Source organism: Moschus berezovskii, chromosome 6 (genome assembly GCF_049115385.1).
Source record: "Moschus berezovskii isolate FMDL1 chromosome 6, NW_MosBer_1.0, whole genome shotgun sequence".
Taxonomy (NCBI): domain Eukaryota; kingdom Metazoa; phylum Chordata; class Mammalia; order Artiodactyla; family Moschidae; genus Moschus; species Moschus berezovskii.
Genome location: NC_142465.1, coordinates 112,925,031 through 112,942,730, shown reverse-complemented (window position 1 = coordinate 112,942,730; position 17,700 = coordinate 112,925,031). Strand labels below are relative to the sequence as shown.

The 17,700-nt window shown below is 52.6% G+C and overlaps 1 protein-coding gene across 3 annotated transcripts; it reads left to right on the top strand.

Annotated features, from left to right (window-relative positions):
* Positions 1 to 17,700, top strand: BID (BH3 interacting domain death agonist). Of its 3 annotated transcripts, none has more exons than XM_055396789.2 (6): positions 1 to 112; positions 11,942 to 12,036; positions 13,868 to 14,066; positions 15,316 to 15,455; positions 16,010 to 16,222; positions 17,219 to 17,700. In XM_055396789.2, the coding sequence occupies exons 2-6, from the start codon at positions 12,025 to 12,027 to the stop codon at positions 17,411 to 17,413; spliced, it is 759 nt and encodes a 252-aa protein (XP_055252764.1). In that variant the 5' UTR covers positions 1 to 112; positions 11,942 to 12,024; the 3' UTR covers positions 17,414 to 17,700. The 3 variants fall into 3 exon arrangements, with proteins under 3 accessions (XP_055252764.1, XP_055252767.1, XP_055252765.1); XM_055396792.2 differs by having other exon boundaries at positions 9 to 112; positions 17,239 to 17,456; XM_055396790.2 differs by having other exon boundaries at positions 26 to 112; positions 11,975 to 12,036.

Below are 17,700 nucleotides of genomic sequence, written 5' to 3'. Positions count from 1 at the left end.
GGAAGTGGGCTTACGGCGGCTGCGCGCCCCGCCCCCGGGACGCGGTCTTTTCCCGCGCGCGCTCCGTGCGCTGCGTCGCGCTGTAGTCCTGCCGCCTCGCTCCGCGGTGAAGGTGAGTTTCTCGTGTCGCCCGCCGTCTGCGCTCCCGGCCCCCGCGCTCCGTCCCGCTGCTCCTTCCGCGTGGGACGGCCGCGGGTCCAGGCGCCTCCCCGGCTCGCGCCGCACTGACGTGCTGCGGGCGGTGGAGATAGGCTTGTGGAGTGAAGTAGTGACCGGAAACCCCGGGAGGGCAAGACCTCAGCCGGCAGGCCGGGCGCGGGACTCCCTGCGCTGCCGGGGTAGGAGAGCCCTCACGGGGAGGGTGCTCGTCACCCGGAGGGGTGGTCTTCACTGAGGGGGCCTCACTGAGGGGACGTTTCCGGGCGACTCCCCCCTCCCCCCACGGCTGTGCTCTTACCTGCGGGTCTGTCTGCTGCCCAGGCCTCGGCGGCCTCTGCAGGGGCACGTGGTTCCAAGCCCCGTCCCGCCGTCGGGGCCCGGGTGGGTCGGGAAGGGGGCGCTCCTGGACCTGCGTTCCTGCCATCTCTGGGCAAAGCCTGAGCCCGGGCCCCCGAGTCCTGGAAGAGAGTCTGTGGTCGAGCCGGGGGAGGGTGGGAGGAGCCCGCCGGCTGCTGGGATCGAGGTGGCTCTAGGAAGGCACCGTGGGAAGCGGATGGGGTGGCAAGAAGGGCGGCCTGGAAGGGTCGGTCGTCTCTGGGCGGGTCGGTCGTCTCTGGGCGGGGCTCGGGGGGCTGCGCAGACCCCGTGCTGTGCGGTGGGAATGGCGACCGTGGGACTCGGGGATACGCAGGCTCTGGAGCAAAGAGCTGCCCGAACAGGGACTGGGTCCTGTACTGTTGTCTTGAGTCAGGCCATTTGAGATGGACTCTGAGATGCTGGGGAGGGCGCTCTGCTCCCAGGCTTTCCCAGACCCAGGACTGGAGGTCTCACTCACTGCAGAGGATAACGGCCCGCCAGGGAGCCCCAGCACCAATGAGGAACAATGAGGGTGACTGGCCTCCCAGGGCTACAGTCCTGGCAGCGCTGGAGGTGATGAGCGATATTGCTGCTGTTTTTTGCCTGTTGGAGAGAGAGTGCCTGGGTCCAGATCCCGGACCGAGTGCTGTGCCTCTGGGCAGTGGACCCTCAGAAGCCTTGCTCCAGAGCTGTGGCCAGTACTCCTGTGGCTGCATCTCTGGTGGCTGGGTGTCGGGTGGAGGGAGTGTGGGCCTGGAGTGCCTGCCCCACTGGACCTCCGCTCACCTGGCTGGGCCCCCAGAGGACACGTGAGTGCTCACCTGAGGACAAGCCTGGAGATGGCAGCTGTGACAGAGTTCACGGTGCCAGGCACATACTGATCCAAGCCTGTGACCTCGGAGTCCGGCTCTCCTGGTTGGAGTGGGCTGCCTGGGTTCCCGATGCTGCCTTGACTGGTACCTCTGGACCTGTTAGAGCAGGGGGTGGGATTTGGGCAGGACCCTGCCTTTCTGCACACCCCTCCCTGCTGGCAGCTGTGGGGATGGGGAAAGCATTGGGCTGGTGCCTGGACTCTGGACCCTTGTTGGGGCTGTTCCTCGAGAACTGTCCTGGGGCTCCCGGTCCCCCCGGCTTGGGACCCAGCCCTTTCCTCCTTCCTTCTGTCCTTTTCCTGATGTGTTTCCTTCCTTGTTTCTTCCTGCTGTGCTGGACTGAGTGGGAACGTTGCCCTTGAACAGCAAATGTGAGCACCTGGATGGACCGCAGAGCAACCGCTGCGGGAGGTTCTGTGGAAATTGAATTCTCGTTGGCTCTTGTGTACAGTGTCCAGCGTCCTGGAAGCCACCCGCTTAGATGGCAAGGAAGTGGCTCGTTTGCAGTCACCCTCTGCCTGCAAGTGTCCTGTCAGCTTGGACAGGGGAGGGAACCAGTGCTCTCAGAGTCACGCAGCAGGGTTAAGAGGGGCTAGTGACCTTCAGGCACATGAAGACCTTCTGTCCTTGCGGAGGGAGGTGGCAGCCAGGAGCAAACTGCCACACTTGAGGAGAGGCCTCTTCTGGGTCCAGGGCTCCTGGTCACCAGAAGGCCATGGAGACATCCCTTTGCTTTTCTGTGGCTCTAAGGGGAGAGTAGTTATTGACAGAGGTCGACCTGGACGCCCTGGTGGGGACTTTTGGACACCTGACCCCCTCGGGCCAGCTTGCCCCACCCCGCATGCACACATCTCCCAGGGGCCACGGAGGGCAGGGCAGCGGAAGACATGGACGCTGGAACACTGGACTTTGAGCACCTGGTGCGGGGGGAGTTGCACTTCCAGGGCCTGTGTGTGGGGTGGCTCCCCCACTTACCTCACTGTCCCCTCCTTCAGGCTGCGTTTTTCTAAAACCACTTTTTTGAGATATTTCATATGCTATAAAATTTGCAAACTTGAAGTGGTTTCCAGTGTATTTGCAAAGTTGTGCAGTCTTCGCCACAGTCTAATTTTAGAATGTCTTAACAGCCCCAGAAGAAACCATGCACATCATAGGTTACCCCGAGTCCCTTCATCCCCACAGCCCCAGACAACACTTTCTTCTCTGTGGATTCACCAGTTCTGGGAAGTTCACATCAATGGAATCATACCATGAATCATTCCATGAATGAACTCTGGTTTTCTGTGACTAGATTATTTTCCCTCAGCCTCATGTTTCAGAGTTCATCCATGTTGCAGTCTGTATGAGAATTTCACTCTCTTTTTTATGGTCAAGTAGTAAGGGTCGGACATGACTGAGCGACTTCACTTTCACTTTTCACTTTCACACATTGGAGAAGGAAATGGCAACCCACTCCAGTGTTCTTACCTGGAGAATCCCGGGGACGGGGGACCCTGGTGGGCTTCTGTCTATGGGGTCACACAGAGTCGGACACGACTGAAGTGACGCAGCAGCAGCAGTATTCCATTTTATAGATCTACTACAGTTTCCTTATCCATTCAGCAGTTGATAGACATACGACCTTTGGTTACTCTGGATAACGTCATGATGAAAGTTCATGTACAGGTTTCTGAGTGGGCGTGTGTCTTCATTTCTGTTGTATGTATACATACCTAGGAGTGGAATTTCTGGGTCATGTGGTAACTCTTTAACATTTTGGAAATAAGAATCTTCCCGACCCAGGAATCAAAGCCGGGTCTCCTGCATTGCAGGCAGACTGTTTACTGTTTGAGCCACCAGGGAAGCCTAACATTTTGAGGAGTTGCAAAACTTCCAAAGCGTTTGCATTATTTTCCACACCTGCCCTGGCCCTCGTGAGATCTGTGCACGTGGTGTGGGGTCCCGACTGATCCACATCATTGCTACCTCTTGCTGTTACCTTTTGATTCCAGCCATCCTCGTGGATGTGGAAGTGAATCTCATTGTGGTTTTCTTTCTTTATTTTCTTACTTCCTCCCTCCCTTCCTTTGCACTTTGTGCTTGGCTTTTAGTAAAGATTTTGTTCGCTGACCAGGGAGCCCTAACCACCAGGAAATTCCCCTTCTTAGCGGTTTGATTAGCGTTTCTGTAGTGGTTAATGTTGTTGACCATTTGTATGTCTTTGGATCCTATTAAAATCTTTCACCCAGTTTTCAACTGAAATGTCTTTTTATTGTTACAAGAATTCTTTATGTGTTTTGAGTACTAGTCAATAAAATGTCTGATAAAATTACTTGCAAGCATTTTTTCCCCATTCTGTGCGTTGTCTTTCATTGCTTACATCCTTTAAAGTGCAAAGGTTTAATTGTCAAGAAGTTCAGTTTGTCTATTTTTTTCTTTGTATGGCTTGTTCTCTCTTACATGGTGTCGTATCTAAGAAATCACTGCCTCACCCAAGGCCATAAGGTTTTATTTCTTTGTTCTCTTCCATGATCTGTTCTGACTTAGGTTTTGTATATAATATGAGGGAGGGGCCAAAATTGATGCTTTTGCTCCCATGATACCCAGTTGTCTCAGTACTGTTTGTTGAAGAACCTGTTAGTCACGCTGCCCTTGACTCCTTTGTCAGAGACGGGTGGGCCGTGGACATTAGGGTTTATTTGTGGACTGTCACTTCTGCTCCGTCGCCAGTACCACACTGTCTCGATTAGTGTCACTCATGTCTTGAAGTTGGGGAGTGAGTCCACCAACTTTGTTCTTTTTCTCATTGGCTCTTCTGTGCCCCTTGCATTTCCTTATGAAAGAGGAACCATTTATCTCTTTCTGTGAAAAACCCAGGTGGGAGCTTGTGGGGAATCCTGTTGAGTCCGTGGGTGCTCTTCCAGTTTGTGGGCCAGATTGAGCCCGTCTGTTCAGATCTGTGCTTTTCTGCAATGAAAAACTTGCGCAGTTTTCAGTGTACAGCTCTTGCAGTTCTTTTGTTCAACATGTATTCCAAAGTATTTTATTTTTCTCACTGCTGTTCTAGTTCTGTTTCTTTTTTGGATGTTAATCGTTGGCCCATGGAAGTACAGTGGTCTTACACGGTTTGTGTCCTGCAGTGTTGGTGAACTCACTTGTTACTTGCTGGGGTGTTTTAGTGGATTCGTTGGGCATTTCCACATGTGAGCTCTTATCTAATCAGGATGTCTTACAGCCACTCTGTCGATGCCAGTGTGTGCAGCCAGGGTTGAAAACCAGTGGTCCCCAGGCCTTTAAGATGGAGTGGGGACCAAGTAGGGGAGTGGGTGAGCGAGTGGTGGGGTCTGTGGGGAAGCCCAGCACAGAGGAGGTAGAGATTGGCATTCCACACTCTAGCTTCTGCCCCGGCAAGTCCAGGCAGCGCATGGTGGAAGTGAGGCCACAGTGTGTCCCGGGTGAGTCATCAGAAGGAGCCCATGGGCGCTGGACTGGGCTCCCACTCACTCCCTTCAGGGGGACGGCTGGCACAGGTGATCTGAGTGGAACTGGCAGCTGCCATACAAACCCATGTTTTCAGAAACTGGCTGAATCATCTTACTGGTTCCTTCCTTAATTAATGAGCTAAATAAAATCTTGGACATATTTAATTTTATTATTCTATATTTGTAGGAAAATCATGGTTTTGCCCTTTCTCTGTGTTGGAAGTTTTGGAGCCATCCCCAAAAGCGTGCCTGGTGGACTTGGCCCCAGAGGCCGTGTCTCAGGCCAGTGGAACAGCTCTGTCCAGACAGTGCTTGGCTGGGTTTCAGGTCTGTGCGCGTGGACAGGTTTCTCCACTGGTGGTCTTGCTGACTGTGTCTTTGTGGGAGATGTGGGAGCTCTGCTCTGTGTCGAGCAGGAGAAGACAGAGAATCCGGGTGGCAGACGGTGGTTTGTGTCCTTGGTCTTTTGAGCTCAGTTCATAATTTTGCGCCACCACAGGGAACCAGTCCTTGCATCTGGACACGTGAGCCTTGGTGTTTCTGTTTGCTTTTGACTTGGCACTCACTGAACTTGTAGGACCGAAGCTGGGTGCTGTGTGTCTGCAATTCAGGGAGGCCTTTGCCTCTTGGTGTGTAAATGTGGGAAGCATTTTTTTCATCATTGAGGAGTTTGGTTGTGAAGTATATTAAATTAGAAGAACTGTGTCCTCATTGGCTTTTGGACCTAAATATGCTTGTGTAAGTCAAATTTATCTAAAATTTCCATAAAATCAGGAAATTTCATTTCTAATAGTTTAAATACATTAGACTTTCAAAAAATTTAAAATACACAGAAACAGACTCAGAAATGTTTTAAGAATATCTGTTCACAAACACAGATACAGAAAACAAACCACTGGTTACCAGTGGGAAGGGGGCTTCCCTGGTGGCTCAGATGGTAAAGAATCTGCCTACAACGTGGGAGACCCGGCTTTGATTCCTGGGTCAGGAAGATTCCCTGCAGAAGGAAATGGCAGTCCACTCCAGTACTCTTGCCTAGAGAATCACATGGCCAGAGGAGCCGGGCAGTCTACAGTCCACAGGGTCACAAGAGCTGGACAAGACTTAGCAAGTAAACCACTGCCGTTGGGAAGAGGGAAGGGGGAGGAGCACGATGGGTTTAGGGGATTAAGAGAGAAAACAACTGCTGAGTATAAAATACATGAACTCAAAGGGTAGTGTTGTGCACCACGGGGAATATAGTCAGCGTCTTATAATAATTATAAATGTAGTATAACCTTTAAAAACTGGATACTATGTTGCATACCTGTAACTTATATAATATTGTACATCAACTATATCTCAATATAAAAAGAAGAGTACCGGTTCACATAGTTAAGGTAAATCTTTGGCAAATGAGAATAAATAATTTTGGATTTTAAAAAGCTGTGTTTTCTCTGATTTATCAATATTACCGGTAAAGCAATACTTAATATTGATTACATGTATTAATACTCACTATACTACATTATATGCTAATTGGCTCCTCTCTGCCCCACCCCCCACAAACTTCTTTAGGTTTACTTCTCAAATCAACTGATATTATTCTTAGTGTTTAAAGTTAGGAGAAATGTAAATTTGTTCTCAACTAAACTGAATAGAATTCTGACAGTGTTTTTTATAGTATTCCAAAGTACAGCGTGTACATTGAATTAATGATGGCAATCATTGTATACCCAGGCGATTTCTAAATAAGACAGGATCCGAAAGCGTTGGGTACCAGCTGTATTTTAAGTGTTTTCCGCGTTCTCAGCAGGGCTTTGTCTTTGGCTGGCATCACTGAGTGCGTGTGTGCCTGGGGGGAGCTCAGGATGTGTGTGGCCGGGAAGCGACTTCTGAACCGCGGGAGACCCAGTCACCTGATTCTCTGTGGGAGTCAGTCACTTTGGTTAAGTATCTCAATTAAAACGGATGGCAGAGAAAACTGTTGTGTTAATATATATGCTTTTATTTTCAAGGGAAAAGTCTAGTTCCTCCCCCCCAACCTTTTGGTTTCTAAGACTCTTTTACACACAAAAATGACTGAGGACCCTGAAAAGCTTTTGATAAAGCAGGTTTTATCTATTTTCTGTGTTAGAAAGTAAAACTGGAGAAAATTTTAAAATATTGTTGATATGTTTGAACGTATCAGTGCCCATTGCGTGTTAACATTTTTTAAGACAGTATGTTACAAAACAAAGTTTTTAGTGAGAACATGGTTTCATAATGTTGCAAATCTCTTAATGTCTGAGTCTGAAAAGAAGCTATGAAAGTTTGCTTGGTTCGTTTTTGGATTTTTGGCCTCACCACATAGCTTGCAGGAACTTAGTTCCCAGACCAGGGCTTGAACCTGGGCCCCCTGCATTGGAACCATGGAATCCTAACCACAGCACCACCTGGGAAGCCCTAAAACAATTTTTGATGCTTTATGTTCTAAAGGGAAAAGCAGTCCCACCAAGAATAAAGGTTCATCACTTATGAGGAGCTAAGGGGTTCTTCGTTCACTGACAACTGTGTCCTGTTCCTCAGGCATCCGTGACCCCATCTTAAATGACCAAGTGGACTCTGATGGTGCTTCTGAAGGTTGGACCCTGAATTTAGAGAAAAGATGTTGTTTTTAGGATATCTTTTACACCTACAACTATCACTGAGACTTCCCAGAGTGTACCCAGAGAATCCCACAGGCCATTCATCTTCCAAAAAAAGAGATTATGTAGTTAATCAGCTGTGTTTGAGGTGTTACTGTGGGAAGAGCAGCTCTCTGAAGAGGTGCTGGCTCAGGCTTCCTTGGTTTAGTTTACAGGAAAGTGTAACAGTCATGTGAGTGTTGCAGAAACCCTGTGCTCGGTGGGGATGCCGTCGCTGTCCATAATCTGTTTATTCTCAGGGGAACACAGCACAAGAAACTCTGACCCTCTTCCATCTGCTCTTGTTGGAGAAGTCCGTGGCAGGCCCTGCCCTCTGGAGGCGACTCAGGGCTTTTCTGTTTGTATCCCCAGTAGAGGACAGACTTGGAGGCTCACACAAGTGATTGTACCGGGCACTTTGAACTAGTGCAACTGCAAAAACAGGCTTCAGCAGCTCAGCTGCGCCTGGAGCTCAGGTGAGGGCCTCTGGGCTCTTCTGGAGCAAGGCAGTGGGGGTGTGGCCACGGCGGGGACCTGACAGTTTGCTTGCAGTAGTGCTGACATGGTGTTTGTTCCCTGGATACACGAGGAACCTTTCTCTTAACATCTGTAGCCCATACACATCTGTTAGATGGAACTGACATCTAGTTCCCCCTGATAGAATTAAGTTCCTCATTTTGTGTGGTGGCTCAACAGTGAAGAAACCACCTGCAGTGCAGACCTGGGTTTGATTCATGAGTCAGGAAGATCTCTTGGAGGAGGAAATGGCAACCCACTCCAGTATTCTTGCCTGGGAAGTCCTTAAAGACAGAGGAGCCTGGTGGGCTATAGTCCACAGGGTTTCAAGCAGTCGGACGTGACTTAGGAACTAAATAACAACAAACCGTTATTTGCATAGGTTCAAAAAGAAGTTTTTTTCAAACTTGTTTCATTGTGGTGGGATAGATGCAAAGTTATATGTATATATGTAATCATTCTGTGCGTGCAGCTCAGCGGCACGAATAAGGGATTAGCGAGTCTTTGGAAACGGACATGACTGCTTATGTCAGTGGAGCCAGGCGGTGTCTTCCTGTGTCTGGCTTGTTTCATCCAGTGTGGCGTCCTCAGCATTCCTCCACGTTGCCTCAGGTGCCACGGCTCCCTTATTTTTTGTATGTGGGGGAGGTGTGTGTCCACCAGCACTGAGGCGCCCCCACCCCCACCGTCCTGTCCAGAACCCTGCCATCTTGCTTCCTGGGCCGCTGTCCACTCTCTGCCCTTGGGGTCTGACTCCTGTCACTTGGCACAGTGTCCTCCGGGTCCCGCGTGCAGCAGGTGCCAGGATTTCTTCTTTCTGAGGCTGAGTGAGACTCGCTGTGATGGACACAGTGTTTGTCCGCTCACCTGTCATGGACATTTGCACTACTGTCCTTTGTTCTTTTTACCGGGATGTAGTATAATTTGACAAATCAAGAGCCTTCCTGGGAATGTCCTATCTCTGAATGGTGTGAGCCACTGTGATATGTCACTTGTCTCAGAACTGAGCTGACTTTTAGGGAGTGAAGCCTGCAGAGCCCCTCTGGAAAGCCAGTCTGGGCCAAGGGTCCCTGCCTGCCGTGGTGGAAAGGAAGGTTGCCTCCTGCAGGCCAGGGAACCTGAGATGATCAGAGTGCCCAGGACTGAATATAAGTCGATGGTTGCAGAACAGCCTGCCCAGTCCTCGCCCACAGTGACCAGTCACCTCCTCACACAGAGTGACCAGCCCAGGGAGGTCAAGTCAGACTGCTCTCTGGGACAGTCCAGACGCGATCACTGATAGCTCCCTAATTTTCGTTCCTACCTGTGACGTGCGGTCAGGCTGGCCATCACACAGGTGGCCCTGGCCAGCAGGCCCCCAGCTCTCTCCACGGCTGCCCCACAGAACTGCCCCCCATCTCTGTGTGCCACGTGTGAGTGTCTGATCAGTGTCCCTAGTCCCCTGTCCTTCACTGTCTAATGGAGCCTGCTCAGACCCATGTCCATCGAGTCGGTGATGCCATCCAACCATCTCATCCTCTGCCGTCCCCTTCTCCTCCTGCCCTCAGTCTTTCCCAGCGTCAGGGTCTTTTCTAAGGAGTTGGCTCTTCACATCAGGTGGCCAAAGTATAGGAGTTTCAGCTTCAGCATCAGTCCTTCCAATGAATATTCAGGACTGATTTCCTTCAGGATGGACTGGTTGGATCTCCTTGTAGTCCAAGGGACTCTCAAGAGTCTTCTCCAACACCACAGTTCAAAAGCATCCATTCTTCTGCGCTCAGCTTTCTTTATGGTTCAGCTCTTACATCCACACGTGATGACTGGAAAAACCATAGCTTTGACTAGATGGACCTTTGTCAGCAAAGTTATGTCTCTGCTTTTTAATATGCTGTCTAGGTTGGTCATCGGAGAAGGCAATAGCAACCCACTCCAGTACTCTTGCCTGGAAAATCCCATGGATGGAGGAGCCGGGTAGGCTGCAGTCCATGGGGTTGCGAAGAGTCAGACATGACTGAGCAACTTCACTTTCACTTTTCACTTTGATGCATTGGAGAAGGAAATGGCATCCCACTCCAGGGATAGGGGAGCCTGGTGGGCTGCTGTTTATGGGGTCGCAAAGAGTCGGACACGACTAAGGCGACTTAGCAGCAGCAGCAGGTTGGTTATAGCTTTTCTTCCAAGGAATAAGCGTCTTTTAATTTCATGGCTGCAGTCACCATCTGCAGTGATTTTGGAGCCCAAGAAAATAAAGTCACTGTTTCCATTGTTTTCCCCATCTATTTGCCAAGAAGTGATGGAACCGGATGCCATGATCTTTGTTTTTTGAATGTTGAATTTTCAGCCAGCTTTTTCATTCTCTTTCACCTTCATCAAGAGGCTCTTTTATTTCCTCTTCGCTTCCTGCCATAAGGGTGGTGTCATCTGCATATCTGAGGTTTTTGATATTTCTCCCTGCAGTATTGATTCCAGCTAGTGCTTCATCCAGCCCGGCATTTTGCATGATGTACTCTGCATGTAAGTTAAATAAGCAGGGTGACAGCATAAAGCCTTGACATATTCCTTTCCCAATTTGGAACTAGTCCGTTGTTCCGTGTCCAGTTCTAACTGTTGCTTCTTGCCCTGCATACAGGTTTCTCAGGAGGCAGGTGAGATGGTCTGTTATTCCTACCTCTTTAAGAATTTTCCACAGTTTTTTGTGAATCACACAGTCAACAGCTTTAGCGTAGTCAACAAAGCAGATGTTTTTCTGGAATTTTCTTGCTTTTTCGATGATCCAGCGGATGTTGGCAATTTGATCTCTGGTTCCTCTGCCTTTTCTAAATTCAGCTTGAACATCTGGAAGTTCTCAGTTCATGTATTGTTGAAGCCTGGCTTGGAGAATTTTGAGCATTACTTTGCTAGCGTGTGAGATGAGTGCAATTGTGTGGTAGTTTGTGCATTCTTTGGCATTGCCTCTCTTTGGGATTGGAATGAAAACTGACCTTTTCCAGTCCTGTGGCCACTGCTGAGTTTTCCAAATTTGCTAGCATATTGAGTGCAGCACTTTAACAGCAGCATCTTTTAGGATTTGAAATAGCTCAGCTGGAATTCCATCACCTCCACTAGCTTTGTTCATAATGATGCTTCCTGAGGTCCCCTTGACCTCACACTCCAGGATGCCTGACTCTAGGTGAGTGAGCACACCATCGTGGTTATCTGGGTCTTTAAGATCTTTTTTGTATCATTCTGTGTATTCTTGCCACCTCTTACATCTTCTGCTCCTGTCTCCTGGAGGTGAACTGGTTTTCTGTTCTGTTTTTAACCTCCTGTGTATGTAAGAACCATATGGAATTGCCAAGTTTGACTTTTTGGCCTGCAAAGCAGTGATTCATTGGGTTTAGCCTAATACTGTGTCTGAACAGACGTATGCTGTGCATACATTTTAAAATGGGTTGTTCTGTTGAGGCTGCTCTGCAGACACTTGTTACTCTGTTTGGGTGTCTCTACGATGCACACAGGGCTCTCGGTCTTATATTTTCCACGTCAGGGGCATAATCTTTTAAGATTCAGTCTGGTGAGCTTTCATCTGCGCAGTTGTTTAGTGGGAACTGATACCATCCCGAAGCCTTAGTCTTCCTGTGACTGTCAGCTAGACATTCTTTCTCCTCCTGTTACGCGCCTTTCCGTGCAGCCATGGTGCCTTGGGGCCGGCAGCCAGGTAGGGTCTGCAGTGGGACAGATCCATGGAAACGTCTAGGAACTGCTCATGGAGGAGGCCCAGCGCTCTGAATGTTCACTTAGAAACTGTCTGGGAGCCAGACGGCCCTGCCTGCCTGACGAGTGAGCTCCGGGTGGGAGGCTGGACCTGAGGTGGGGGTGGTCTTGGTCTCAGTCACGGGGAGACTCAGGTCTGTGGCCTGGGGTGCAGACGAGGGCACTCATGGCCCAGATGACTCCCCGTTGTTCCCTGCAGGGCCCCACGCCCACCCTGCGTGTCCTCTTCCAGGCCGTCCACCTGGAACCCTGTGAGCTGGAGTCCGCGAAGCTGTTTAGGCCATGGATTTGAAGGTCAGATGATGCGGTGGTCGTGGCGGGGGTGGGTTGGGCCTGGGGAAACGGGAGCACACAAGCCCCTATCTGCTCACTGCCCCTGGTCAATCCTGGAAGGCAAGACGGGTTCAAAGGTGTAGGGTCCTTAAGCGGGTTTAGGGTTCAGAAGGGAAGCTGTGGCTGGGCCAGTCAGGAGCTCTCGTCCATCTCCTTCCCACCATGGCTTGTGTGGTATCTTGGGGCACCCCCTTCCCTGGGCCCTCCCTCCACATCCCCTCCAGCCCTTCGGGTGCGGCCGCAGGTCTGGGGCCCTCCTGGTGACTTGTGAGCTTGGGCCAGCTTTCTGAATCTGAGCGGACAGTGCTGGGGAGGCGTGCTTCGCGGGAGCTTCTGAAGCAGCACTGTGCTAGGCACAGGGCCTCATGCTTCCCAGCCTGGCGGGTCAGGAGCCACTTGGGCAGGAGGGTTCTGGGGAGCTGCCCCCGTGAGGCTTATCCCAGTGGCCTCAGGGTAGGGGGGATGCAGAGACTCGCTCCCAGGGTTTGCTTTCCCCTTCAACATGGGAGTGCCCCACAGTTGGGTTCGTGGGGAGACATCCATCAGCTTCCTCTTTCTCCCTACCATCAGAATTTTCATCCTTTTACAGGTTTTGCTGACTTTTCACCTTTGTTAAGTGCTTAGCTCAGCAGCATTAAGTTCACTCATGTGGCCATATCCCCACTGGCCCTTCCTCAGCCCCGTCCAGGAATAGAGCCGCTAATCAGGATGACCTGGCCTCAGCGTGACATCTGCAAAGACCCCCATTTGCCAGTTAGGTCTTGCTCTCAGGTTCTGGGGGACGCGGTCCAGCCGCCACTGCTCCCTCCTCTCCCAACCAGGATGCCTCCTGAGGCAGAGGGAGCACCTTCCGCAGTCTCTCAGCTGCCTTGTGCCACCTGGTCTCCCTGTAAAGATTTAGTAGAGCTGTTACGTGCATTTTCCCTTTTAGGACGAGTTCTGGAGAAGTAGAGGCTGAATAGCAATACACAAGCACTTATTTTATGCATTTTATTTAAAACAGATTGCCCTCTAAAACCTGCCCTCTGAGCATTTTCTGATTTGTTTCTCTCCCTTTTCACACTTGGCTGCACCGATCTTAGCTATGGCACGCAGGATCTTCCATCTTTGTTGGAGCATGCGAGGTTTTTAGTTGAGGCATGTGGGATCTAGTTCCTTGCCCAGATTGAACCCAGGCTGGACCTCCTGCCCTGGAAGCTTAGAGTCTTAGCTACTGGGCCACCAGGGAAGTCCCTCTGATTAATCAGAATATTTTTCTAATGAAAAATATTAAAGACTCAGGAGTACATTTTACCAGGATCTTCACTTTCTTCTCTTGGCCCTTTCTGGCCCAGGTTGTGAGCCAGGCATTCCTGGCCTCTTCAGACGCCCTCACCCCAGCCCTGCCCGCACATGTTCTTCTGGTTGTAGCATCCCGCCTGTCCCCTGTGCTGTTCGTGGGCCCGGCAGGGGCCTACCCACCTGAGGGTGGCCAGGCCTGCCCAGAGGCAGGTGGTATTTGTGGTCACCAACGCCCGGCTGTGCTGAAAATCTGCTTTGGCATAGCGCTGCCATCCTGGGCCCCCAGAAGACAATGGGAACGGAGGTGAGCAGAGGTGGCCCCGACCCGTGCGCCTGCCCAGTCTCCCTCCCCGGAGGCGGCAGCTGGACCACCTCTTGCACAGTTGGAGCCTTTCTCGATGCCTCCAGGAGGGAGGCTCTGCACACTGGGCCCTGCCTGCCCGGAGGGTGCTCAGACCTTGCACCAGTGAGGCCAGCCCAGGACCACGTTCCCACAGTCCTCTCCTTGCAGGTTAGCAATGGCCCCGGCCTCGGGGACGAGCGCACCACGAGCCTGCTGCTGCTTGGCTTCCTGCAGAGCTGCCCCCACTCCTGCTTCCAGAGGGAGCTGGAGGCGCTGGGTCACGAGTTGCCTGGGCGCCTGTTCCATGACGAAGAGCTGCAGACGGACGGCAACCGCTACAGCCACTTCCCCTTGGCAGCGGAGACAGGTAGGCACTGGCCAGCCTCCTTGGCCTCGGGGCCTTCGGGCTCGGCCCACCATGCTCAGTGGAGCAGGCCTCTTGGAGTTTGATGGGTGAAAACCCACTCAGCTTCCAGAGGACTCTTGGCATCAATGTCCCCCATGGATTCATGTCTGTGTGCCACAGCCATGCTGACCTCCACGGTCACCAGGCAATGGGGACCCCGGGCTCGTTCCTGGGGCCGGGCTGTTCTCCCAGCCTCAGCTTTTACCACGGTGCTGCCTCCGCAGAGGCCACCAGGAGCCCCTTGGGAACTCCCCAGGGAGCCTTTTCAAGTTGTGAGTCAGCCTGTTCCTAGGAGGCCTGGACTCGAGCTACCTCTTAGGAGGTCCCCACCAGCCAGGGCCCCCTTGGCGACAGAGTAGACAGAGTAGGAAGGTGTGGAGGCAGGAGGGGCTTTGCTGTCAAGACTGCTGTCCCTGGGGTCCCCCCCCATCACTCCACCTTTAGACTTCAGAGACTCGCTGGGGGCACAGGGCAGGGCCCTCAGGTAGGAAACTGGCCTGTGGGTCAGGAACCTGATGACGTTTGGCAGTAAAGCGCAGGACAGGCCTGGCCGTGTTCACTCGGCTGGACAGGGAGGCCGAGGGGGCTACTGGGAGGGGGTGGCAGCAGCTGGAGCAAACACCTGAGGGAAGGGGCCAGGCTGCAGTGGCACCTTGGGGGTGAGTGGTCCTGTCAACCAAGTAGTCCAGGTCAGAGGTCGTGGCTTATCCCCGAGCAGAGGACGGGCATGTGGGAGGTTCTGGGGGGAGGAGGGGACTACACGCATGTTTCCAGGTCCAGGCATCTCCCTGGCCCTGCGTGGGGCTGGAGGAGGGACGCAGCGTTCACCCCTCTGAGTGTGCGCTTGCCTGTCTTGCACCCACTGTGCACTGAGCTCTGGGCTGTGTGGCTGGAGGTCAGCCCCACAGCCAAAAATGCCCAAGCCCGAGAACCTTCTCTTCTGGTTGGGGGGGAGTGGGGTGGGGGCTCAGGGCATTAGGAAGGAAGTGTGGAGTGGGGGTGGTGCTGTGCCTTAGGAGAGCAGATCCAGAAGCAGCCGCTGGGGCGATAGATCGCTGCCGCTTCCTGGATGGCTGTTCGCTGGGTGTGAGCGCTCTGCTACTCTACTTGCTGTAAGCGGTTGTGGGGGCCCCAGGTGCTTCTTCCTGGAGGTGGGGCCGGGGGAGGGTATGAGCAGTCGTCACCTGAATCTGCCTCGTCTGGATGTTAGATTCTGAGCGTCAGGAGGAGGCGGTCCGCGATGTCGCCCGGCAGCTCGCCGAGATTGGGGACAGGCTGGAGGGCAGCATCCGCCCAGGGATGGTAGCTGGCTTGGCCTCACACTTCAGTGTCAGGAGCCTGTCGGAGGAGGTGAGTGAGGAAACCGCGGGGCCACTCACAGGTCTGTCCTCTGCCTACTGGCGGACAGACCAGCGTGACCTTCCACAAGCTGGAGGGAGAATCAGGTTAGAGAATTGTCTCCTGGAAGGATTGTCACCGGGCCTCTGAAAACCTGAACCTCAAATCAGGCTCAGTAATTGGGGGACAACACCCTCAGTGTCATGAGTATGACTCGTCTCAAAACATGGCCTGAAACACACTTGTGCTGGGCCTGGCCAGTCAGCTTCCTGCCCCCAGGAAGGCCATCCACTCAGGGAGCCTCCTGGCCATCATGGGTCCCAGGCCACTGCACCTGGCGCCCCACCTCACTGTTGGTGTGGAAAGTCCTCTGGGGTCTGGGGGTCCACGGAGGCCTCTCCCTGCACCCGTGTGCTGGTCCCAGCCCTGGGTGGGGACTTTGGTCTTAGGTGCCTTCTAGCAGGAGGACCTGCTGTGGTGTTGGGGGTGGGCACCTGACCCCGGATTTTCCTCGGCTGCCCCAGCGGGAGGCGATGGATAACCATACTCCGCTTCCATGCGTGCAGGACAGGAGGCAGTGCCTGGCAGCTGCCTTGGAACAGCTCATGCAAACCTGCCCTGCAGACATGGACCACGAGAAGACCCGGCTCCTGCTCACCATGCTCCTGGCCAAAAAGATAGCCGACCACTCGCCAGCCTTGCTCCGAGACGTCTTCCGCACAACGGTGACCTTCATCAACCAGAACCTCCTCGCCTGCGTGAGGAACTTAGTCCGAAATGTAAGATCCAGTGGTGGATGAGCCGCACCTTGGTCTCCCTCCCTGGCCCCCCTCCTCCCTGAGCTCTAGGATCCTCACTGCGGGAGTCATGGAGGAAGATGGTTGTGCTTGTGAACGCCTTTCGAGCTTCCTCAGCCTTGTCTCTGAGACGGCTGCTGTCACAGGCTCTTGAGCGCGGCTGGGGCGGGAGGGGGGAGCGCGGGGGAGGGGCAAGCACTAGAGACTCGCCCAAGCTGGGCTTCCCTGGTCTGTCAGTGCCACCTTTTCACAGATGAGCGTCAGTTCAGTTCAGTCGCTCAGTCGTGTCCGACTCCGCGATCCCATGGACTGCAGCACGCCAGGCCTCCCTGCCCATCACCAACTCCCAGAGTTTACCCAAACTCATGTCCGTGGAGTCGGTGATGCCGTCCAGCCGTCTCATCCTCTGTCGTCCCCTTCTCCATCTTTCCCAGCATCAGGGTCTTTTCAGAGAGTCAGTTCATCACATCAGGTGGCCAAAGTATTGGAGTTTCAGCTTCAGTCCTTCTAGTGAATATTTAGGACTGATTTCCCTTAGGATGGACTGGTGTAGTTTAAATTAAAAACATGCTTTACCAAGCAGGGTGAGAGGTCAAAAGGGGGTAGAAACCACACATTTGTCCTCCAACCAGGGTATTAGAAAGTCTGGTTTCACAGATCAGCTGGAAGGGAAGTAGACTATAAACTTGAAGATATTGGTGAGTGGAATTTTATGTGTCAGCAGCACTCCTCAGGCATCTGACCCTTTTACTATAGCCTTGAAAGCATTCTCTCTGCGTGGCTGTGAAGTTACATAGGCATTTACAACCAGAGGGTGACGCCAATTCGGTGTCAAACCAGGCTGAACTGGTGGAAAGAGAGAAGCCTTTTTTGACAGCTTCCAGACCCTGCAGGGCTGCAACAGAACCTCTTAGTAGAGCTGCCCGGGTTGGAGGCCCAGGTGTGGGGTCCTGGCTCAGCGACACTGGCCCGCCCCAGCCCCTCCTCTCTCGCTCCAGGAGATGGACTGAGTGGACCACTTGGCGAAAGCATGACTGTGGAGACGCCGGGTGGCAGTGTTGCAGCTGCTGCCCCCACGGACACGGAGCTTCGGCCACTGATCCAGGCTCAGAGAAGACAGCCCGAGACGATCCCGGAGTGTCACTCACCATTGTAAAGCCTGGGGCTGTTTAAGACTTGCTGCGTTAACGTCCTTGAACGAAGATGTTCTCGTGTGCCTGTGGGTGTTTCTTCTGTGTCCACCCCCACACTGTGCCTTTGTCTGCTGTTGGCCGGGAAGGTATCCACCTGAAAATCATCCAAAAGCAGATTGGGACTTCCTGGTGGTCCAATAGTTAGGACTCTGCACTTCTACTGCTGGGGCCTGGGTTTGATCCCTGGTTGGGAAACAGATCCCACAAGCCTTGTGGCATAGCCAAAAAAAGAAAATAAAAGCAAACTCTTCAGATAGAAAAGAAGAA

Bases quoted from the DNA above. Each gene is read 5' to 3' on its own strand.
- BID (XM_055396789.2), top strand. The intron at 15,456-16,009 runs GTGAGTGAGGAA...CCATGCGTGCAG, and splicing joins TCAGGAGCCTGTCGGAGGAG to GACAGGAGGCAGTGCCTGGC. The intron at 16,223-17,218 runs GTAAGATCCAGT...GGCCCGCCCCAG, and splicing joins TGAGGAACTTAGTCCGAAAT to CCCCTCCTCTCTCGCTCCAG.